The sequence below is a fragment of the Nerophis lumbriciformis genome, linkage group LG12 (assembly GCF_033978685.3).
Source record: "Nerophis lumbriciformis linkage group LG12, RoL_Nlum_v2.1, whole genome shotgun sequence".
NCBI classification, from domain to species: Eukaryota; Metazoa; Chordata; class Actinopteri; order Syngnathiformes; family Syngnathidae; genus Nerophis; species Nerophis lumbriciformis.
The window spans coordinates 28,255,202-28,279,618 of record NC_084559.2 but is presented as its reverse complement, the minus strand read 5'-3'; the positions used below and the strand labels follow the sequence as shown (position 1 = coordinate 28,279,618).

Here is a 24,417-nt window from a genome sequence, read left to right as displayed (position 1 = left end):
AAAAAAGGGCGGAAAACAAACAAACAAAAAACAACATAAAAAAAACTAAAACATTTTGAAATGAGGAATAGATCTGAAGTTGATGTAGACTCCAGAGATTTAACCGTTAAATATAAAATGTATGTATGCCTTGGCACACCATTATCATCATTTCATGACTGAAGCAAAACACTTTTTTACACTTTTATACTGAAATAAATACACCTACAACTTATTAAATAAAAACATAGAAAAAACTACCAGCAGTGGTAAAGTTCAGATCCATGAAGGAAAGAAGAAAGTGAATGAATGTTAATAACTGAATACATTTACATATGTATACAAATTTGTTTTCTTTTTCTATTATTTTTTTTCATGAATTAAGTAACATTTATGAAAACCTTTTTCCAAAACACAATATAGAATGTGAGACATAACAGGATAATGCATAGGTTTATATATATATATATTTTAAAACGCTTACAAAAATGTGGAACCCCAAAAATTTACTGTGGGACCCCATTTTGAAAATTCCTAGCGCCAACACTGCTGTCAACAGAGGAGAAAAAATGCTTTTATTTATAAAGCAAGTTCGAGTATCATTGGCAAATTTTCACCTAGTCCCGCCTTGGCGTGCTGCCCGCCTTGGCACGCATATACATGTATGTGTCCTCTTTTTGGGATTTCAGAATATGGTCAGCCTACCATATGGTGAGATCACCATATTTAAAATAACACTCATGAATGTCACACATTGTTTGTTTCCATCTTGTGAGGTTATATGTACTATTCCAACATCCCACAACTGTGCAAATTGTTTTCGGCATATTCAAAAATATACACGACACAAAATACACAAAAATTCTAAATCACGCTAAAGTGTAAGAGAAGTCAATGCTAGAACAATGCTTATATTTATGAGTTAAGTGAAGTAATAGCGTCAAACAACACTGCTGTAAACCTGCTTGCTTGACACCGTTAACCACACTATACTGTTGGATAAGCTCAGAGCAATCGGATTTGATAAAACCTCATCGAGCTGGATGCAGTCTTACTTGGAGGGGAGGAAACAGGTGGTTGAGTTGAACGGCACCGTGCCCCCCCTCTCAGTAAGCTGTGGAGTCCCCCAAGGCAGTATATTAGGGCCTTTACTGTTCCTAATATACATAAACGACATGTCATCAGCATGCGACTGTGAATTGTTTTTGTTTGCGGATGACTCGGCCCTGCTGGTATCCGGCAAGGACAAGTCACAGGTGGAGAAAATTCTCAGTGCTGAACTCTGTAGAATTTGCACCTGGCTCGCTGACAACAAGCTATCCATACACTTAGGTAAAACGGAATCCATCCTGTTTGCATACTTGCCAACCTTGAGACCTCCGATTTCGGGAGGTGGGGGGGTGGGGGGGGAGGAGTATATTTACAGCTAGAATTCACCAAGTCAAGTATTTCATATATATATATATATATATATATATATATATATATATATATATATATATATATATAAGAAATACTTGACTTTCAGTGAATTCTAGCTATATATAAGAGAAATACTTGAATTTCAGTGTTCATTTATTTACACATATACACACACATAACACTCATTTACTCATTGTCGAGTTAAGGGTTGAATTGTCCATCCTTGTTCTATTCTCTGTCACTATTTTTCCAACCATGCTGAACACCCTCTCTGATGATGCATTCTGCTTTGTCTCCTTGTTGTGTGCGCAGTTGTGCACTGCACTCTCTAAAAGCCCTAGATGTTAATGTCACATATGCATGTACAGTAGATGGCAGTATTGCCTTGTTTAAGAGTGTCACAACATTGCTGTTTACGGCAGACGAATTGCTTTACGGTAGACGAAAACGTGACTGCTGTTGTGTGTTGTTGCCGTGCTGGGAGGACGTTAATGAAACTGCCTAACAATAAACCCACATAAGAAACTAAGAATTCGCCCTCGATCATTCTACAGTTATAACGTGATTGGGCAGGCAGGCTGTTTATATTGTGGGAAAGCGGACGTGAAAACAGGCTGTCGACACGTCACTCAGGTCCGCCTGAATTATGGGAGATTTTCGGGAGAAAATTTGTCCCGGGAGGTTTTCGGGAGAAGCGCTGAATTTCGGGAGTCTCCCGGAAAACCCGGGAGGGTTGGCAAGTATGCTGTTTGGGTCCCACATCAACCTTAAGAAAGTCAGCGACTTCACTATAAAAGTGGGTGACATTGTTATCGCCAGGAAGGATGAGGTCACCTACCTAGGTTCCATTCTAGAGGCTAATCTTTCCTGTGATAAAATGTCAACCAAGGTAATCAAAAAGGTCAACCAACAAACGAGATTTCTCTATAGAATCTCCTCTCTGGTCAACAAAAGCACCATGAAGATTCTGGCGGGAACTCTCGTTCCACCCTTTTTCGATTACGCATGCACCTCTAAAACCCTCAAATCTAGACTCCAAACATCGCAGAACAAGCTAGTCAGATTACTTCTAGACCTCCACCCCAGATCACACCTCACTCCTACCCACTTCTCCAAAGTGGGCTGGCTCAGGGTGGAGGACAGAGTAAAACAACTTGCACTGAGCCTTGTCTATAAAATCCGCTACACCTCCCTGATACCGAATTACATGTCAAACTACTTCCTTAACGTAAATGACCGCCATGACCACAACACCAGGGGGAGCTCTACTAACCACGTTAAACCCAGATTCCGATCTAACAAAGGTCTTAACTCATTCTCTTTCTATGCCACATCAATGTGGAATGCACTCCCAACAGGTGTAAAAGAAAGGGCATCTCTATCCTCCTTCAAAACCGCACTAAAAGAACACCTCCAGGCAACTTCAACCCTAAACTAACACCCTCCCTTCCTCATCATACCTCCTCGGATTGTAAATAATCACATGTAAACAATACTTGCTGTACATATGTACCAAGTCAGACCTACACTGTTCCATTGTCAGTTTCTCTGATGATGCAATTGTTGATGACTGAAGTGTTGATTCCAACCAAACTTAACCCCCCCCCCCCTCCCTCCCTCCATATCCCACACCCCAGATTGCAAATAATGTAAATAATTCAATTTATATACTGTGATGATTATCTTGTGTGATGACTGCATTATGAAAATAGTATATATCTGTATCATGAATCAATTTAAGTGGACCTCGACTTAAACAAGTAGAAAAACGTATTCGGGTGTTACCATTTAGTGGTCAATTGTACGGAATATGTACTTCACTGTTCAATCTACTAATAAAAGTTTCAATCAAAGCCAGCGTCTAACCTGATTAAAAGAGGATAGTTTTCGAGGAGTCCTGAAACAAAATAGAATTCTTTTTTGCTCTCCTCGTCCAAAATGGCGGCGGTGACATCTAGCGGCTTGTGCGAGACACTGTCTGAACTGACCTCCGGTCCTCCAGAGTCTAGGTGGCAGTAATGAGCATTTTCCCGTGTCACGTTCAGATTCCTCGCCAGAAGAAAGAGCCGGTGCGGAGTGCGCACACGGAAGCAAAAACAAGCTGTGACGCTGTCAAATCTGCACACTCCTTATTGTCGTGAGCATAAAAAGCAGTGCTTGTATTTATTTCCTGTGCGACCACCATGAGGTCTGTTTTCTTCTTTATGCTGGTGTATTGCTACTTGGCCATAGGTGAGCGGTGTTTTACCTTCTTTTATTTCGCTAGTTAGTACTACAAAGCGTTGATCGTTAATCCCTGTTGGTTAGTTAACGCCACCTGTCCGTTTGAGGGTGAACGAGTCTTGCCATTATGGTTAGCTTGTTAAGTTTTACTTGATTCAACATCTAATATTACTGAAAAGTATCGACATGTTTTAAATAATCACGGTGTTTCATCATCATGGTCATCATTTCTTTTTATTCCTGTCATGAAAATGCATATATACAAGCCACGTACAGTCACACATTCATTGTTTCTTATAGAAAGGAGCAGATGGAAGAATAATATTCTTATATTTATCTGCCCCCTTTTTTAACACAAATTATTTTAGATGACTTTATCACTCTTCCCGAACTCCAACATACTTTTTAATTTTCGTTTGAACATTTTCACAATGACACGTCCAATCAAAATCATAAATCAGTTTAAGTTAAAGTACCCAAAATGATTCTCTGCATCTGACTACAGATGTAGATAAATGCTTAAAAATGTAATATCGGAAATTATTGGTATCGTTTTTTTTTTATTATCGGTATCGTTTTATTTATTTTTTTATTATATCAACATAAAAAACACAAGATACACTTACAATTAGTACACCATTCACACAAAATGGTTGTTTCTTTTTGTTATTAATATTCTGGTTCCTACATTATATATCAATATATATCAATACAGTCTGCAAGGGATACAGTCCGTAAGCACACATGGTTGTGCGTGCTGCTGGTCCACTAATAGTACTAACCTTTAACAGTTAATTGTACTCATTTTCATTAATTACTAGTTTCAATGTAACTGTTTTTATATTGTTTCACTTTCTTTTTTATTCAAGAAAATGTTTTAAATTTATTTATCTTATTTTATTTTATAAATTTATTTTAAAAGTACCTTATCTTCACCATACCCAGTTGTCCAAATTAGGCATACTAATGTGTTAATTCCACGACTGTATATATCGGTTGATATCGGTATCGGTTATTAAAGAGTTGGACAATATCGGAATATCGGATATCGGCAAAAAGCCATTATCGGACATCCTTACAAATTATTTTAGATGACTTTATCACTGTTCCCGAACTCCAACATACTTTTTAATTTTCGTTTAAACATTTTCACAATGACACGTCCAATCAAAATCACAAATCAGTTTAAATTAAAGTACCCACAATTATTCTCTGCATCTGACTAGAGATGTCGATAACTGCTTAAAAATGTAATAACGGAAATTATTGGTATCGTGTTTTTTATTATCGGTATTGTTTTATTTATTATTATTATTTTTTATTTATTAAATCAACATAAAAAACACAAGATACACTTACAATTAGTGCACCAACCTAAAAAACCTCCCTCCCCCATTTACACTCATTCACACAAAATGGTTGTTTCTTTCTGTTATTAATATTCTGGTTCCTACATTATACATCAATATATATCAATACAGTCTGCAAGGGATACAGTCCGTAAGCACACATGATTGTGCGTGCTGCTGGTCCACTAATAGTACTAACCTTTAACAGTTAATTTTACTCATTTTCATTAATTACTAGTTTCAATGTAACTGTTTTTATATTGTTTTACTTATTCAAGAAAATGTTTTAAATTTATTTATCTTATTTTATTTTATAAATTTCTTTTAAAAGTACCTTATTTCCACCATACCTGCTTGTCCAAATTAGGCATAATAATGTGTTAATTCCACGACTGTATATATCGGTTGATATCGGTATCGGTTATTAAAGAGTTGGACAATATCGGATATCGGCAAAAAGCCATTATCGGACATCCTTACAAATTATTTTAGATGACTTTATCACTGTTCCCGAACTCCAACATACTTTTTAATTTTCGTTTAAACATTTTCACAATGACACGTCCAATCAAAATCATAAATCAGTTTAAGTTAAAGTACCCAAAATTATTCTCTGCATCTGACTAGAGATGTCCGCTTGAATGCTTAAAAATGTAATATCGGAAATGATTGGTATCGCTTTTTTTTAATTATCGGTATCGTTTTATTTATTTATATTGTTTTTTTATTAAATCAACATAAAAAACACAAGATACACTTACAATTAGTGCACCAACCCAAAAAAACCTCCCTCCCCCATTTACACTCATTCACACTCATTCACACAAAATGGTTGTTTCTTTCTGTTATTAATATTCTGGTTCCTACATTATATATCAATATATATCAATACAGTCTGCAAGGGATACAGTCTGTAAGCACACATGATTGTGCGTGCTGCTGGTCCACTAATAGTACTAACCTTTAACAGTTAATTTGACTCATTTTCATTAATTACTAGTTTCTATGTAACTGTTTTTATATTGTTTTACTTTCTTTTTTATTCAAGTAAATGTTTTAAATTTATTTATCTTATTTTATTTTATAAATGTCTTTTAAAAGTACCTTATTTCCACCATACCTGGTTGTCCAAATTAGGCATAATAATGTGTTAATTCCACGACTGTATATATTGGTTGATATCGGTATCGGTTATTAAAGAGTAGGACAATATCGGATATCGGCAAAAAGCCATTATCGGACATCCTTACAAATTATTTTAGATGACTTTATCACTGTTCCCGAACTCCAACATACTTTTTAATTTTCGTTTAAACATTTTCACAATGACACGTCCAATCAAAATCATAAATCAGTTTAAGTTAAAGTACCCAAAATTATTCTCAGCATCTGACTAAAGATGTCCGATATTATCGGCCGATAAATGATTAAAAATGTAATATCGGAAATTATTGGTATCGTTTTTTTATTATCGGTATCGTTTTATTTATTTATTTATTTATTTTTTATTAAATCAACATAAAAAACACAAGATACACTTACAATTAGTGCACCAACCCCAAAAACCTCCCTCCCCCATTTACACTCATTCACACAAAAGGGTTGTTTCTTTCTGTTATTAATATTCTGGTTCCTACATTATACATCAATATATATCAATACAGTCTGCAAGGGATACAGTCCGTAAGCACACATGATTGTGCGTGCTGCTGGTCCACTAATAGTACTAACCTTTAACAGTTAATTCTACTCCTTTTCATTAATTACTAGTTTCAATGTAGCAGTTTTTATATTGTTTTACTTTCTTTTTTATTCAAGAAAATGTTTTAAATTTATTTATCTTATTTTATTTTATACATTTCTTTTAAAAGTACCCTATCTTCACCATACCTGGTTGTCCAAATTAGGCATAATAATGTGTTAATTCCACGACTGTATATATCAGTTGATATCGGTTATTAAAGAGTTGGACAATATCGGAATATTGGATATCGGCAAAAAGCCATTATCGGACATCCTTACAAATTATTTTAGATGACCTAATCACTGTTCCCGAACTCCAACATACTTTTTAATTTTCGTTTAAACATTTTCACAATGACACGTCCAATCAAAATCATAAATCAGTTTAAGTTAAAGTACCCAAAATTATTCTCAGCATCTGACTAAAGATGTCCGATAATATCGGCCTGCCGATGTTATCGGCCGATAAATGCTTAAAAATGTAATATCGGAAATTATTGTAAGATACACTTACAATTGGTGCACCAACCCAAAAAAACTCCCTCCCCTATTTACACTCATTGACACAAAAGGGTTGTTTCTTTCTGTTATTAATATTCTGGTTCCTACATTATATATCAATACAATCTGCAAGGGATACAGTGCGTAAGCACACATGGTTGTGCGTGCTGCTGGTCCACTAATAGTACTAACCTTTAACAGTTAATTTGACTCATTTTCATTAATTACTAGTTTCTATGTAACTGCTGTTTTACTTTCTTTTTTATTCAAGAAAATGTTTTTAATTTATTTATCTTATTTTATTTTATTAATATTATAAAAAAGGACCTTAATCTTCACCATACCTGGTTGTCCAAATTAGGCATAACAATGTGTTAATTCCACGACTGTATATATCAGTATCGGTTGATATCGGTATCGGTTGATATCAGTATCAGTAATTAAAGAGTTGGACAATATCGGATATTGGCAAAAAGCCATTATCGGACATCCCTACATCTGACCCATGCCCTTGATCACCCCCCGGGAGGTGAGGGGAGCAGTGAGCAGCAGCAGTGGTCGTGCCCGGCAATCATTTTTGGTGATTTAAACCCCAATTCCAAGCCTTGATGATGAGTGTCAAGCAGGGAGGTAATGGGTCCCATTTTTATAGTCATTGGTATGACTCACGACCTACCGATCTCAGGGCGGACACTCTAACCACTAGGCCACTGAGCAGGTTTGATATATTCTTGCAGCTTTTTAAGTCTTTCTTTAAAGAATTCCACGCTTTCGCACCAGCAACAGACAAGCACATTTGTTTCAAATTAGTTTGCGCTCTTGGATGTTTAAAGTCATACGGCCTTCTGTGATTCTCATCTTCAGACGTGAACACAAATAACTTTTGTAAGTCCTTTGGAAGAACTTTATTTCTAGCTTTGAACATCACTAATAGAGTATGCAATTCTACAATGTCTTTTAGTTTTAATAATCCTGACCTAATGAAGAGTGGATTTGTGTGGTCTCTATATCCTACTTAAAAAAATATTACGAATTGCTCTTTTCTGTAAAAGAAATAAAGGCATTATGTTGCTGTGATATGTATTTCCCAATATTTCTGCACAATAATTGAAATAAGGCAGAATGATTGAGCAATATAACATTCTCATTGTATTATAGGGGAAACTGTATTTAACCTTGTTCAAAATAAATAACTTTTTAGATACCTTATTTTTCACATGCAATATACATGTTTGATTTATTATTGAGCACAATAGTATCATAAAAAAATATACATTTCAGGACGTGCCATCTACTAACTTATAAAGAAAAGAAAAAAACATAACTTTTTGAGTACAAATGGGTATAGGAAAAAGAGCTTTCGCTTTTAGTATCCCATTAATAACAACACAAAGCATGAACGTTTGTACGTATTAACTTGACTGATTAAATGGGAAGAATACAGGTGAATAAATTAGACCATTTCCATTTTATTTAAAATATTGAACTTTTTATATTTTTGAGATGGACGACACACACTGAGTGGATGAGGAAGTCATTAATAAATAGCTTACAAATAAAAATCCCATATTCAGGATTTTATCAAATTTAAATCGTCAAATCCATTCATCATCACATAAACTGCAAAAAGCTTACTTTGCTTTTAATTTGTGTCTTGGTCTGAATTGAACGCCTGTAAAATAAAACAAATTATATATATATATATATATATATATATATATATATATACATACATACAGTACACACCTTCTCATTCAATGTGTTTTCTTTATTTTCATGACTATTTACATTGTAGATTGTCACTGAAGGCATCAAATCTATGAATGAACACATGTGGGGTAATGTACTTAACAAAAAAAAGGTTAAATAACTGAAAACATGTTTTATAGTCTAGTTTCTTCAAAATAGCCACCCTTTGCTCTGATTACTGCTTTGCACACTATTTGCATTCTCTCGATGAGCTTAAGCACACCTGTGAAGTGAAAACCATTTCAGGTAACTACCTCTTAAAGCTCATCGAGAGAATGCCAAGAGTGTGCAAAAAAAGTAATCAGAGCAAAGGGTGGCTTTTTTTAAGAAAGTGGCGAAAGAAACTAAGCAAAGGTTTAAGAAAAATAATTTGGAAACGTCTCGCAGGACAGTTTAAAATACGCAACGGATGATTTTTTACCTAGGTCTGTTTTAGGGAAACAAAAAAGCAGATTATACAGTGCATCTGGAAATTATTAACAGTGCTTCACTTTTTCCACATTTTATGTTACAGCCTTATTCCAAAATGGAATACATTCATTTTTGTCCTCACAATTATTCACACCACACACCAAAATTGATAATGTATGTTTCTGTATGTATACTTTTGACCCAGCAGATTTGGTCACATTTTCAGTAGCCCCATAATAAATTCATAAAAGAACCAAACTTCCTGAATGCTTTTTGTGACAAACAAGTATGTGCTCCAATCACTCTATCACAAACAAATAAGAGTTGTAGAAATTATTGGAAACGCAAGATAGCCATGACATTATGTCCTTTCACAAGTGTATGCAAACTTTTGACCACGACTGTAAATAAGCAAACATTTATAAAACAATGATAATTTCTGGCGTTTTGCAAGGAATAAACATGTGAATCCATTTGCAGGGACAACTTCAGAACAACCTCCCATTTTAAATACAAATGTGTCAGGTCAAACACACACCCAAAATGGCAAAATGAATGAGCCCAATGAAGTCCTTACTACTACACTTCAAATTAAGACTACTGTGAAGGACACTTCTAAAATGCCGCAGACACAGAAAAAAGCCCATGCAGAACTTGGAAACTCCCAAAACATCGAAGCTAAGAATGAAGACATGGGAGATGGGAAGACGGGAACAGCTGACAATAACAACATATCAGGGGCTACAGCCGGCAAAGGAGAACACCCTGAAGAGGAAGGTGCAAAACCAGATGAAACAGGAGCTAAGACTGCCATCGACACACCAGAAAAAGTCCTCAGCAAGGAGACCAAAACAGATCTTGCAGAGGACGCAAAAAATGTTGAACTCATCAAGCCGGGGAGTTCAGAACCTGGGCCTGCCTCAGATAAAAAACCCGAAAAAGGGACTGCAGAGGAGGCACAATCAGAAGGCGAGGTCACAAAATCTGCAGACAAACTTCCAAACAAGGAGAATTCAGACAAGGATCCTGCCAAAGAGTCACAATCTGAAAAAAAAACTGACATTGAGGCAAAACCAGGAGATGAAGCCAAGAATGTAGAAATAGGGAACCACCACTATGATGTAAGTGATGAGGCAGAAAGCAGCCATTTCTTCGCATACCTGGTCTCTACAGTAGTGCTGGTGGCAGTGCTTTACATCGCTTACCACAACAAGCGCAAGGTATGTACAAGGTCTATGAAACTTGGGTTCTAATTTAGCATTTTCCTCCACAGGCTCACTCACAGCTGCAAAGGTCACATCTGCAAAATTGCATTTAAAAAGATGTTCAGTAGCGGTGAATGGGGAGTTTTTGGAAAATTATTATTCATGCTTTTTTGATTGATTGATTGAGACTTTTATTAGTAGATTGCACAGTACAGTACATATTCCGTACAATTTACCACTAAATGGTAACATCCGAATAAGTTTTTCAACTTGTTTAAGTCGGTCGGGATCCACGTTAATCAATTCATAGTATAAATATATACTATCAGCATAATACAGTCATCACACAAGTTAATCATCAGAGTATATACATTGAATTATTTACATTATTTACAATCCGGGGTGTGGGATATGGAGGGCGTTGGGGCAGGTGGGTTAGGTTTGGTTGATCAGCACTTCAGTCATCAACAATAATATCATCTGAGAAATGGACATTGAAACAGTGTAGGTCTGACTTCTTAGGATATGTACAGCGAGCAGTGAACATAGTGAGTTCAGAAAGCATAAGAACAAGTATAAACATTATTTACAATCCGGGGAGGTGGGATGTGGTGGGGGGAGGGTGTTAGTCAAGGGTTGTAGTTGCCTGGAGGTGTTCTTTCAGTGCGGTTTTGAAGGAGGGTAGAGATGCACTTTTTTTTACACCTGTTGGGAGTGCATTCCATATTGATGTGGCATAGAAGGAGAATGAGTTAAGACCTATGTTAGATGCTCGTGCTTTTTAGACCCAATCAATGCTACTTAGACTTTTGTTGTCCATGAACCATAGTCCATACAGCAACACACTTTAAGTTTTGTACAGCAACTACTAGGGATGTCCCTATTTTTGGCCTGTGGCCTCAAATCTGATACGATTTTGAGTCCCACTCCACTTTGACAATAAAATATAAAACTGTAAATGTTTTACAGCAACTAACTAAAGTAAACACAATAACATACTTTTAAGACTATGATTACACTGCAGGCCAAAGTGGCCCAAATTTTACTTTTTCTTTTGGAATCTGATTTCTTTCTGGCTGAATGTTTACACTGCAAGTAAAATGTGATCTTTATCAGACTCCAGTTAGTATAAACCCACACAAGCCCCAATGTGGTCTTGACGTCACTTGCATGCGCAGTTCGAGAGTGTTAACCGTAGAAAAGTGTAAATCAGAAGTTGATCTATCAAAATGAGATATACCTCTTGTCGATGAAGATTTGGCTTGCCACTGGTGATAAAAGTAATTGTTTATGTTATTAAATATTTTATTTGATATCTAAATCAACGTTTCGAAACTTAAGGTATCAAGGTTTGATGTGGCAGCAGCGTAAATTGATTGACATTGCTGGTAGCTTTCTTCGACAAATCGGCTCATTTTGACAGAACAAAGGATTCCTTAAATGAGGAAGTAACTACTACACGAGAAAACATGGGCGCCACAGATCAACGTGTTAGTGGGTTTGTGCCATGGCTGTTGTGTAGAGGAAGTAGGCAGATGGAAATCAACTGCAAGATAAGGAAAAAGAGAACTGCAAAAAGGAAAGTGACAAATGGTGTAACTCGCCCAAAGATAACGTTAAAGTCGCAATCGGGTCGCATTCCCGTTTAGACTTTAGCCACATTTGAAAAGATCAGATTCCAATCAGATTCGGACTATCTCCTGATGTGGCCCGAAAAAGAAAAATATTGATTTAATCACTTTAGTGTCATTTAAATACTGATACTATTCTAGGTATTGATAGTATCGCCATCTGGATCGATCACCTCATTGAAGCTTTTGTGGTTAGCTTCTTGTGTCGTCCTGCTCGGTGTGTTTGTGTTAGTGTGTGTGTGTGTAGAGCATGCTTAGCCATTCCTTTCCCTCTAGTTCTCCAGTGATAGTGTACATGGAAGACACTTAGTTTATTTTGCGTTATGGTGGTGAGGATTAGTGTCTTACAAGCGACTTTGCACTGTCGATAGACAATGCTTTCAATGCTACTTGCTCTCAATTTCGAGCCAGTGTTCTGGGAAGACACGCTCCCTCCTAAGGTAAATATCCTCAGCCGATCGCCAAAGGTAAATATTGTCCGACGTCTCCAGTGCTGCGGTACAGAAAATAAGAGTTTAATTTGCCCACTGATGAATATGGAGTATCCAGTGACTTGATGTATATTTGTTTTTCCTGTCCGCACAATGAAATATTGTTAGCAGAACACATAAATTCTAAATTCATAATTTTGTGGCGCAGGTTTCTATATTTCATTATTTGACAAGTAATTAGTAGTAACTTAAATGCAACTGTACCTCATCACATTTAATCCAATGCCTCTACGTTCCTTTGTATCCAGATAATTGCTTTTGTTTTGGAGGGAAAGCAATCAAGATCTGCTCGTCGTCCAAAATCCACAGAATACCAAAAACTGGAACAGGATGTAAGTTTGGCCTTTATTAATTGTTTTGGTTTGAGTTGAATTAATGGATGTTTTTCTTTCTTTCAGTTGTAACCAGATGTTTTCTTGACACTGAATACACTGTAGGATGGAATCGGAAGACGATGAGCGGATGTGATTATTAGAACTGACATAAATTGTTCTACTCTGTAGAGGGATGCTTATTGCATGACTATGCAGATTATACTGTTGCCTTATTGTCAGAATGAGTACAACACAGTGAAAGCAAAGTGTTCATGCTCTTTGCACCCCTTTCTTTATTCCACTTTCTAATAATATAACTGCAAAGACTCAGGAAAATTTGGTAGCAGATAAAAATTTTAGCTGTTTTTCCGTGTTATGTCTTGCTTTGTTTGTACAGCTATGATTGCACTGTGAACCAAAATATGCCATTATGACTCCTTTATAGTCAAATTCTAAGATTTTTTTTATGCTTTATAAATTATTTAAAGCTGCCTGCCAACATATAAGGACAGTTTGCATGTGTTTGCAGTTTGCATTTTGTTCTTATAAAACATTTTTCCAAAACTTTTTGAATGCGGTGATTTGCTTGTATTACGAGAAGTGAATTGGAAGGTTTAATGTAAAACAGTGTTTGGCTCAAAGACTGGAACCCTCGTAGCCTACAGAACCCATGTACTAATAACGCATGTCAATGTTTTGTTGAATCTAAATATCTTAAGACTTGCAAATTTTGAGTTTTCTAAAATGTACAATGTTGATGTATGGCACTTTCCCTGTTCTGTAAAAAAAAAATGTATATACTGACAGTGAAAGCAGGAAACTATGCGAGTTCCTGAACTATTTAACATGTTCCTGTGTTGGATGTGGCGTAACCACTCCCAGGTGTCACAGTTAATGTCACTTTATTTGCTTTGTAAAGGTATGCGCTATCTGTAAACCGTCACCGTGTTTACTCTTGATGTTATCTGAAGTCTTTGTGATAGTCATTTCATTCTTATGGATTTTTGCTGCTTTTTGTCAAACTGACCAACATATGCATTTATTGACATGAGATCTGCACTTTTGAAGAAAATGTATAAATGCTCGAAGTCGAAGATAAATAAAATATTTGTACTAGAGTAGATTTTTATCAGAGTTCTGTGCCAAATGACCATTTTATTTGATGTATTCAGGTGGTGTTAATTATATTGTATTGAAAATAACTATGTACAGTTATTGGCAGTAGAAAAAAAACCTCCACACATTTTTATTAGGAAATCTGCAAAGCCACATTTTCATCCACCTGTCTAAAATGCTTGGGACATCTTGCTGTCTGCGTGTAGTACAAAATAAATATATTTTTTTTTACTTGGACTTCTTATCACTTACATGTGCGTCATGGCTCATAAAGGAAAACCTGACTGACAAGTAGGTCATGTTTATTTCCGCTGTGAATGCAGATTGCTTGTCAGTGCCACAATGTAGCACCTGTATGGGGCTAAACATGGGCCTGAATGCTTTGTACTTCAACAAATTAACTTTGAAATGAAAAGGAAAAATCAAGTTTTAATTCAGAATGATGAAAAATACATCAGTATATCCCCCACGAACCTGTAAGGGAAAAGCGGTAGAAAATGGATGGCTCGATGGATATTCAAAATAAAAATAAATCTGCGTTATTTTTTCCAGGTTTTAATACACTCTGGTAATTATAAAATATATATATATATATATATAATTTTAATATTTAAGCTGTTTTTTCAGATTCGGTTTCATTTTTAAAAATCAGGTTTAGTTCTTTTAATTTTTAATTCAAATCTTTTTCAAATTCAGACTGCAAAAATATTTGAATCTGAAAAATACAAGCTCAATTATCAAAATATATGAAAATGAAGAAATTAATTCAAAAGATTTATATAAGTAAATCGTAATTAGGGCTGTAACGGTTAACGGTTAAAAGCTTCAATGTATAGTCTGGTGCTTTTTTGAATTGTTTGAGTGAATTCAATCACAATTGATCAAATCTGGACCGCATGGAGTGGCCAGAAATGTGTACATAGTCGTGTAAACCTATTATTTAGTCTCTCACCTACTTCAACGTTTTTTTTTTTGATTGATTGCAACTTTTATTAGTAGATTGCACAGTAAAGTATATATATTGTACAACTGACCACTAAATGGTAACACCCGAATAAGTTTTTTAACTTGTCCTCGTAAATCAATTCAGGGTACGGCTGTGGGTTAAAGGCGGGTTACAGTTAAGTTGTTTACATGATAGTTTTGTTATCTTCCTTGCTAGAACACAACTGCAGGACACGCTTGACTCCACCTTATTTCTACACCTCTCGCGCTCTAATTTTCTTTTTTTCTCTTGCTATATTCTCCCCTGTCCGTCCCCTATTCGGGCACAGGGAAACAAACAGATAGGAACCAAAATGTGGGACCGTATAAAATAAAATGAATTACAATACAACAAATGTGTTATCTGAAAATAATAGTATTATGACTCAATAATATGTAAATAAGAATTCCTGCCCAACATTAATTATTTTCCATACATTAGGATAACATACTAAATCAAATGTTATGATAGTTTCCACAGGGCTGCTGCAATAAAGCTCACATGAGAGCAGTGATGTGTGGGTGCCATGATCTATGTAGCAGCGAACTGGTTATATTTCTATCAGTGCGCGCACGTTTAAAGTGAGATTGTCGATGATGCACATGTATTGTTAAAATAAACTATTTCCCTAAAATATACATTGAGGCTATAATGTGTGTTTCGAGCAAACAAATCACTACTCAATTACTAAAGTAATAAAATCAACCCTAATCATAATATTATTAAATATTCAAACTGGAAAAAAAAAGCTGTGCATTAATTTTGGCCCTATTACGCAAAACCAACTTTTCGTATTTGTACCTGCTGTTGTGTATTTTGAGCACACATAAATCCATACTTGCCAACCTTGAAACCTTGAACAAGCACTGGCATATTTGTACAATTAGTGCAGATAACAAGGCGTTCATATCCAAGTTAGGATCCTCAGTAGCATTGGCGTTGTTAGGCCTACATTAGGGCGGTTCAAGCCCCCTTAAAAATGATCAAGCCCCCCTAAATAATTTGGTGTTATATATATATATATATATATATTTTTTTTTTTTTTACAAATACATGCCGACATATTCATTATAAAGTGGCCCGAATATGAGTTTAAATAAATTAATCATATAACCTGTCATTATTCACTCAGTTTCCTCTCACTTTCATAGCGTAAATCACCAAAAATTATTCCTGGGTGCGGCACCGCTGCTGCCCACTGCTCCCCTCACCTCCCAGGGGGTGAACAAGGGGATGGGTCAAATGCAGAGGACACATTTCACCACACCTAGTGTGTGTGTGACAATCATTGGTACTTTAAGGTAGAGAGTCCCTTTAGTGTGTCGGTATCCAATCCATTCCACTTGGTCATATAGAAAATGCCCACATCACTCAAAATCCAGTCCGCATTTTCTCTGCGACCTTGCTTGCGGTCCTTGGACTTGTTCATATAGAAAATGCCCACATTACCCTTGTAGAATCTATATAAAGTAATATACATTAGCCTAATGTTAAAATAATGAAAAAAACATAATTAAATATATTTGTTTTATTGTATTGTTACATTAATAGCTGTTGTATTATTATAGGATGGCTTGTTAAACATTTCATAGGATTTTCAGAGGGAGGAAATACCAAGACATTTAATATAACATGTAAAATGAATAAATACATAAAAAGAAAAAGAAAAAAAAATGGTTAAAAGCCATTGTCCCGGGGAGCATTTCATTTCGTCCCGTGCATTTTTAAAATAATAATAATAACAATGAATAATTTCAAAGTCTTTGTTAGCCGTTTGTGAAGTTTTGTGCTCGTGCGCTACGTTCGCTCTCCTGGGGACTAAGCCCCCCCCTGTTCTTAAAAGCTAGTGACGCCCCTGCATCAGTAGATCCCTCACACTTGAGTCAGAATGGCATCATATTTCTGGCCTCCTCTTCATAAATGTCAGGTATCTCTCCCATGGACGAGGACACCATCTGGACCGATGTGCACCCGCGAAGCTCCTTCTCATACTGGATCAACTGCTTCCAAAATCCGTTGTTCGGCCTCACCATGGGTCGGCAGGTCTTGACCCAGGCGTGGGCCTCCAGCAGGGTGACACTGTGGTGCTTGACGAGAAAGGCCATGCACAGCGCAGCCGAGCGGCTCACCCCGGCATTGCAGTGCACTAGCGTCCGGCCGCCACCGCGCGCTATCCGCTGTATTGTCTCCCCCACGCCGTCGAAATGATCCGCGATAAGTGTGGACGGAGAGTCGGCCAGCGGGATGTGGATGTACTCCACGCCGTTAGGAAGATGGCTGCTGCCACTCCTCTTGGTCTCAGTGACGTTGACGACGCACGTTATGTTGTTCGCTCTCAGCAGAGAAACGAGACCGGCCGCCTTGCCGTTACTCACGTAAAGGTGTTCGGTAACGCGACACAGGCCAGAAAGACGTCCGTTATTAGGCATTACAGCCTCTTGATACGCTACAAAAAAAATGTAAACAAGTCGCCGGCGGGGGTGACGCAGCTACTTCCGGTTCTAAGGCAGCCGAGGGAGGCCAAATGTATACACTGTCATGCCGTTTCACCCAGCTGGACGCGAGTTTAGAAAGTCTAAGGTTTCTAAAATCGCCAGCTGTACGACTTGTTTGATTGGTATTAGTTTGGAATTACCGGTTAATTCCTGATTATATTAACACAGAACATTCATAGTGGAAAACGGTTTTACTACGCACCGTTTCCCCCCTCATTTGCTCAGGGGCGTCGAAGCGGGAATGTTCAAGCACTGGGGAGGGACTGGGCTTTGGTAAAGTTAGATTTATTTTCTTGAATGTTGTTTGAACATGTAACTTACTAAAATCGTCATAAATATTCATCTAAAATAAATGCTGCCACGAGAGTTCATTAATAATGTTGCTTGAATTAAATTAATAACGTCAACGACTAACGTAACCCCTAAAAAATGCAAAATGGTTCGTTCCACCTGGACAACCGCAAACGAAGCTTGATTTTTTTTTTTTTAACTTTATGTATAATATTCAACATTTACATACAAGCAAATAAATAATAATTAATCAAAAAAAGTACAGAAACAGTACAAATACAGTACAAAACAGCGCCAGAGTGTTGTAAACTCAATAAAGCAACTAAAATAAAATGAAAAAATATATATATGTAACAAAGTGTAAAGCCATAGGCTCACACAAGTTCCGTAAATAATCCAAGTTTGGAACACAGCATCATAGTTTTCACAGCTTTTTGGTTGTTAGAGGTAGAAGGCGTTTCAAAGTAGAGTTCTAATTCTTTTTTAAAGGCACACAAAACAGGTCGGGTATTGAGAAATGTACATTTATAAAGATACAACTCAAAACGTAGCTTGATTAACTCTGACTTCACTGAACACAAACGTCATCAAAACTCACTTTTACACATTTACACAAGGCACTAACATTTTGAAACAAGGATGAGAAGATGGAGGAAAGGTAAAAAATATAATAAATCCATCTGTGGCAGCAGAGGAGAAAGTTATGTTTAAGTTTGTTGCGTCTCATTTACCATAATGTGATGCGTTCAAAGACACTTTATTAAAATGAGAAACTACTAATTTTAAGAGACTGAGCTTTTGTAAAGTTTGATTAAAAAAAAAGTTTAAACATGTAAGTTACTAAAATCGTCATAATTATTAATCGAAAATAAATGCTGCCACGAGAGTTCAATAATAATGTTGCTTGATAATACTATATGTTAAGGTGTTTGAGCTTATTGGAGTTCTTTTCTGCGTGTACATAAACGACACTTTCATCGAGTCTGATCAACGTCCTCTCACACGAGGAGACTTTATTATTCTTCGTAACATACAACACACAACTGCACCAGAGCGCCCCAAGAGGGGAACATGCGCTATAACAGCCAACCACTACAACAGTACTACACAGAGTAAGAGCGCAGATCAATCTTAACACCCCCACTCGCTATTAGCTCACTGTGTTAAACTAATTTGTAAACAAAATTTCAAGAACATCCCTCACCATCTTGTTTTGCCAAGATTCCTCCTTTTAGTCTCCATCCCAAAATGCCAAACATATTCTGTGAAAAACATTTCAACTTTTCAGCATTTTCTGCGTAATCAAGTTTTGGTTCACAAGGAGTTTCTCTTGGTTTACAATTTTCCATATCAAACCTTTGTAAAACCTTTTTCACATATCTCTCTTGTGACATTTTGACTAGTCCATTTGTTTGTTCAAAGTCTATTCCTAAGAAATGTTTTAGGATTCCCAAATCCTTCATTTTGAATCTCTGAGTTAACATTCTTTTTACATCCTGCATTGATTTTTCACTTGAAGCAGCTAAAATAAGGTCATCTACCCAAATAATAAGTATTACCTTTTGACCATATTTTTCTCTTGTGTACACACAATGATCTGCTTCATTTTGCACAAAGTCATTTTCACATAAATGGGTGTGTAAACACTGTATTCCAGTTTCTGCCCGACTGTTTGAGTCCATACAATGATTTGTTCAGTTTACATACCAGTTTTTCACCAGTGTTAGAGTTTTTCTCGTATCCTTGTGGTTGTTCTAAATAGATTTCACAGTCTATGGGTGCGTGCAGATACGCGGTCTTCACGTCCATCTGATGTAAGATTAGGTCCTCCTGTGCCGCCTTCTGCATGAGAATTCTTACACTTAACATGTCAGCTGTCAGTGAAAACGTCTCTTCGTAATCAGTTCCTACTTTCTGGTCGTATCCTTTGGCAACAAATCTCGCCTTATATTTATTAGATCCATCTGTGTCTGTTTTGAGTGCATAAACCCACTTTGCTTTTAAAGCTCGCTTACCTGGTGGTAAGTCAGTCAACTGGAATGTGTCATTTTCCACTAGTGAGTTCATCTCCTCATCCATGGCGTTTTTCCAGTGCATTGACTTGGATGATAACACGGCTTCCTGATAAGTTTCTGGAATGTCACAAACTGCTCGATAACAGAAATCAACGCATGTTTGTAATCTGTCCAATGAATCGTCAGTCTCAAAATCTTGTAAATAAACTGGCTTTTGTTTTATTCTGAATGGATTCTTTCTGATTTCTGTTTCGGCATTTGCCGCTGACTGTTCCACATCTTCCTGCTCATTAAAATCCTCAGTTTTGTTTTCAGGTTGAACTCTGTCCTCATCCTTCTGGTCACTGTCACAGACTGCATTGTCTCTGTTTCCAATGTCATGTCCTGCGTATGGCTCCAAAGTTTGTCTCTCTCTCTCTACACTTGTTTTGGTTGCGAATCTCACCAATCTGATCTTTTGGACCTTTTCCATTTCTGGATAATATACAAGGAAGGCTGGGCTGTTTTTATCATATCCTATGAAAATGCCCTGCTCACTTTTGGAGTCTAGTTTTCCTTTTTCTTGTTTGTAACTAAAACATGTAGACTCAAACTTTTGCATTTGTGACACATTTGGTACTTTTCCTGTAGGTAACTCATATGCTGTTTTCTTTGTCCGTCTATTGTAACACCTGTTTCTAACATGAGCTGCTGTTTGAATGGCATAGTTCCACAAATAGTTTGGTAGTTTGCTTTCTATCAGTAAGCATCTAGCCATGTCAAACAGTGTTCGCCATTCTCTCTCTGCTGTGCCATTTTGGTGTGGCGAATAAGGCGCTGACGTCTCATGTCTTATTTTGTTCTTTGTTAGTAACATTTGGAACTCTCTGTTTGTAAACTCAGTGCCGTTGTCCGAACGTATACACTTCACATCTCCATAGGGTGCTACATCTGCTAAGAACTTTTCTGTTGCAGCTACTGCATCACTTTTTGACTTAAGAAAATATACTAATACAGCACCTGAATAGTCATCTGTGAAACATTGTGCGTATTTGTGTCCTTCTTTGCTTTCAGTTTTCATTGGCCCTGCTAGGTCTGTATGGATTAACTCCAGGGGTTTATTTGCTTTAGCATCTAGCTCCCTATTTCTCGTTTGGGTAAACTTGCCTTTTGTACATATTTCACACATCTGATCTGGCTTAACAACATTTCCCTTAATTACCATACCTTTGACCACAGTTTGGAGTTTGATTACATCATCATAGTTGCAGTGCCCTAGAATCTCGTGCCATGTTTGTACGTCATGACAAACTTTACACTGATCTTCATTTGTATCAACAGTTGGTAGATAATATAGCTTCTCATTTTCGTTTATGTTAAATCTGTTACCATCTTTAGTGATCATGTGGCTCTCTCCTTTCTTGAAAGTTATGATTGCTCCTCCGTCGGCTGCTCTTGCCACTGAAAAGATGTTGTGGGGATATGAGGGCATGTACAGAGCATTTCGTAGTTGTGCCCTGTGCTGTCGTCCATCGCTGTCCACTAGATGTATCGTTGCTGTTCCTCTTCCTTGGGCCATTCCACTGCATCTTGTCCCATCAGCTAGTTCCACTGAATGAGTCTCTGGTTGAAAAGTGTTGTCAAAGCTTGTAAAGTTATTTACATCATTTACAATGTGGGATGTCGCTCCTGCATCCACCATAATGCCTTTCATCTTTATTTTGGGTGCTGACTCACTTTCTTCTTGTGCTTCTTTGAAGAGGTAATCATTGGATTGTTCATCAGTAACCTTTCTGACATTGTCTCGTTTATCTTTCTTTTTGCATATGGTTTCTTGGTGTGTGTTGCTCTTACAAAAGTTGCACCACACTTTTCGGATACACATTCTTGCTCTGTGTCCTTTTAATCCACATTTGAAACATGTCAGATCTCCATCTTCACTTCTACTTTTAGTGCTGCTGGTGTACTTCTTCTGGATATTTCTATCCTGTTTTGTGAACGTTTTCATCACATTGTCTGTTGGCTCAGCAGTACTAATTTTCTCTGACTCTTCGTAAATACGTAATCTTCTTTTGAAATCTGTAAATGTCACATTGTCTTCATTTTGCGTTACATGTACAGCTAATGGCTTGTAAGAGTCAGGTAGGCCTCCAAGAATCATGGCTATGATCAGACTATCACTGAGAGTCTCACCGGCATCACGAAGTGCTGTAATCAGGTTTTCTGCTCTGATGATGTAGTCCGTAGTTGACTCTCTGTCTGCTTTCCGTAGTTTTGTCAAGGACGTGTACAGGTTGATTATTCGTGGCTTGCTTTTTCCTGAGTAATGGTCCCTCAGTATTTTCAGTGCTTTCCTGCCATCGTATGCAGCATCATGTCTTATTAAAGACAAGCTTTTATCATCGATCAACCTGATGAGCTCAGCATAGCAGTCTGGATTCTTTATTCTGTCCGCTGCTGCTTGCTCTTCTCCTACTGGTTCATTTAGAACAGTGTCTTTCAACTTTAAAATATGTAAGTGTCCCAAAAATCTTGCTTCCCAAAGGTCATACTTGCTTTCGGATCCATCAAAGTACAGTTGCGGTGATACTGCTCCAGTAGTACGAGCCGCCATATTTGTTTAAGCTCCGCACTTTAGCACTATGCTATGCTAATTAGCTCAAACTTTACCGCGGTTACTTCTTCTTCGAGGGTACACGCTACTTTATTGGCTAAAGTCACTTTTATGCTCCGTGTAATACTTCACGTTTGCAATACCTTTATCCTTGGTCAAGCAGTTCTCCTCTGTTAGCTCAAGTCCACACCTGCAAACTTTCCTGGCTTCTCTGTCCGTGCGTCGACTCAACGCTACCTGGCCTTGTTTGCTTGAGTTGGCTGGAATCTCTGGGGTTCCTGGGCCCATAACCTGTTAAGGTGTTTGAGCTTATTGGAGTTCTTTTCTGCGTGTACATAAACGACACTTTCATCGAGTCTGATCAACGTCCTCTCACACGAGGAGACTTTATTATTCTTCGTAACATACAACACACAACTGCACCAGAGCGCCCCAAGAGGGGAACATGCGCTATAACAGCCAACCACTACAACAGTACTACACAGAGTAAGAGCGCAGATCAATCTTAACACTATATATAATAATTAATAACGTCAACGACTAACTTAACTACTATAAAAAATGCAAAATGGTTTGTTACACCTGGACAACGGTAAACGTAGCTTGATTAAACGCTGACTTCATTGAACACAGACGTCATCAAAGCTCACTTTTACGCATTTACACATGGCACTAACATTTTGGAATAAGGTTGGGAAGATGGAGGAAAGGTACAAATATAAATCAATCTGTGGCAGCAGAGGAGAAAGTTATGTTTAAGTTTGATGCATTCAAAGACATGTGATTAAAATTAGAAACTACTAATTTTAAAGACAGAGGGAGACTTAACCCCCAGGAGATGCACTTATAATAATGATTATAGGACCAAAATTTGTATTCATTCACTGATGATAATACCAAGTGAATCAGTGAAACTTTAGTTTAACAACTTAACAGTAGTCATATTGAGGTGAATAATGGCAGATTATATGATTATTTGAATTAATATTACCATTGTTTTATATTGAATTTGTTGGCATTTTTCGTAAAAACAAAACAGAAACAATATATATATATATATATATATATATATATATATATATATATATATATATATATATATTTAATGGGGTTTATCTAGATCAGTGTTTCTCAAACTGTAGTACGCAAGCTTCATTTAGTGGTACGCCAAATAATCACTTGATTGAAGTACAGGGTTTTATTTTCCTGTATTCAAACATAGTGTTACCGTTCTGTGTGTAATGTTACAGTGACCAAAAAATATTAATCATAATTGTTACATTAAACTTCACCTTGTTTTTAATTAATACTTGGGCCTACTATGCAACTGTATTTTTATATTGATCATTATGGTGGTAAAGGTGGTTTCAACCAAACCCATGTAATAATACATTTTTTAGTGTATGTAAACATACAACATGTGTATAGTGCGGCCGTTATGGGGTCCCACAATTTGGTGCTATGCTGTTACGTTTGTGCTGCAAAATTATTTGGTCTAACTATTATATTTGTTAAGTTAATAATTAATTATGATCACTATGTATGTGAATAATACTAAAATGTAAATACCATAAAAAAACATAAAACATTAATAACTTAAAAACTATCATAGTTACACCAAACATTTTTGCAGAACAAACCAGCACAAACGCAGCACTAACGATTGGGACACGTTTGGGGTGATTTGGTGGCTACAACGCTAGTCAGAAAATGTATTTTAGAATAACAGAAAAAACGTAACGGCACAAACGAAATTGAAGTTTGGGGAGATTTTGACATAGTTAGTGTCTGGTCAGGTCACACGTTAATTACACTTTTTAAAAATATAAAAAAAAAACATGAAACGTAATAACTTAAAAACCATAACGGCACAAACTTATACTTTTGCAGCACAAACCAGCACA

General features: G+C 36.7%; 2 protein-coding genes and 1 long non-coding RNA gene across 3 annotated transcripts in view; 1 reads left to right on the top strand and 2 right to left on the bottom strand.

Moving 5' to 3' along the window:
• The window catches only part of LOC133623189 (uncharacterized), a 71,978-nt gene extending 68,407 nt beyond the window's left edge, over positions 1–3,571 (bottom strand). Inside the window, exon 1 of the long non-coding RNA XR_009817859.1 lies at positions 3,268–3,571. This is a non-coding gene — a long non-coding RNA (uncharacterized lncRNA). The remainder of the gene's footprint in view (positions 1–3,267) is intronic.
• tgoln2 (trans-golgi network protein 2) lies at positions 3,461–14,362 on the top strand. The gene is made up of 4 exons (XM_061986256.1): positions 3,461–3,633; positions 9,858–10,597; positions 12,953–13,036; positions 13,103–14,362. The coding sequence occupies exons 1-4, from the start codon at positions 3,585–3,587 to the stop codon at positions 13,106–13,108; spliced, it is 879 nt and encodes a 292-aa protein (XP_061842240.1). The 5' UTR covers positions 3,461–3,584; the 3' UTR covers positions 13,109–14,362.
• A 2,203-nt stretch (positions 14,363–16,565) lies between these two features.
• Positions 16,566–17,822, bottom strand: LOC133623188 (dual specificity protein phosphatase 18). The gene has a single exon (XM_061986257.2). It carries the CDS (start codon positions 17,546–17,548, stop codon positions 17,003–17,005), a length of 546 nt encoding a protein of 181 aa, XP_061842241.1. The 5' UTR covers positions 17,549–17,822; the 3' UTR covers positions 16,566–17,002.
• Between the last annotated feature and the right edge of the window lie 6,595 nt (positions 17,823–24,417).

Bases quoted from the DNA above. Each gene is read 5' to 3' on its own strand.
- tgoln2 (XM_061986256.1), top strand. From the start codon at position 3,585: ATGAGGTCTGTTTTCTTCTTTATGCTGGTGTATTGCTACTTGGCCATA. The intron at 3,634-9,857 runs GTGAGCGGTGTT...ATCCATTTGCAG, and splicing joins GTATTGCTACTTGGCCATAG to GGACAACTTCAGAACAACCT. The intron at 10,598-12,952 runs GTATGTACAAGG...CTTTGTATCCAG, and splicing joins CTTACCACAACAAGCGCAAG to ATAATTGCTTTTGTTTTGGA.
- LOC133623188 (XM_061986257.2), bottom strand. From the start codon at position 17,548: ATGCCTAATAACGGACGTCTTTCTGGCCTGTGTCGCGTTACCGAACAC.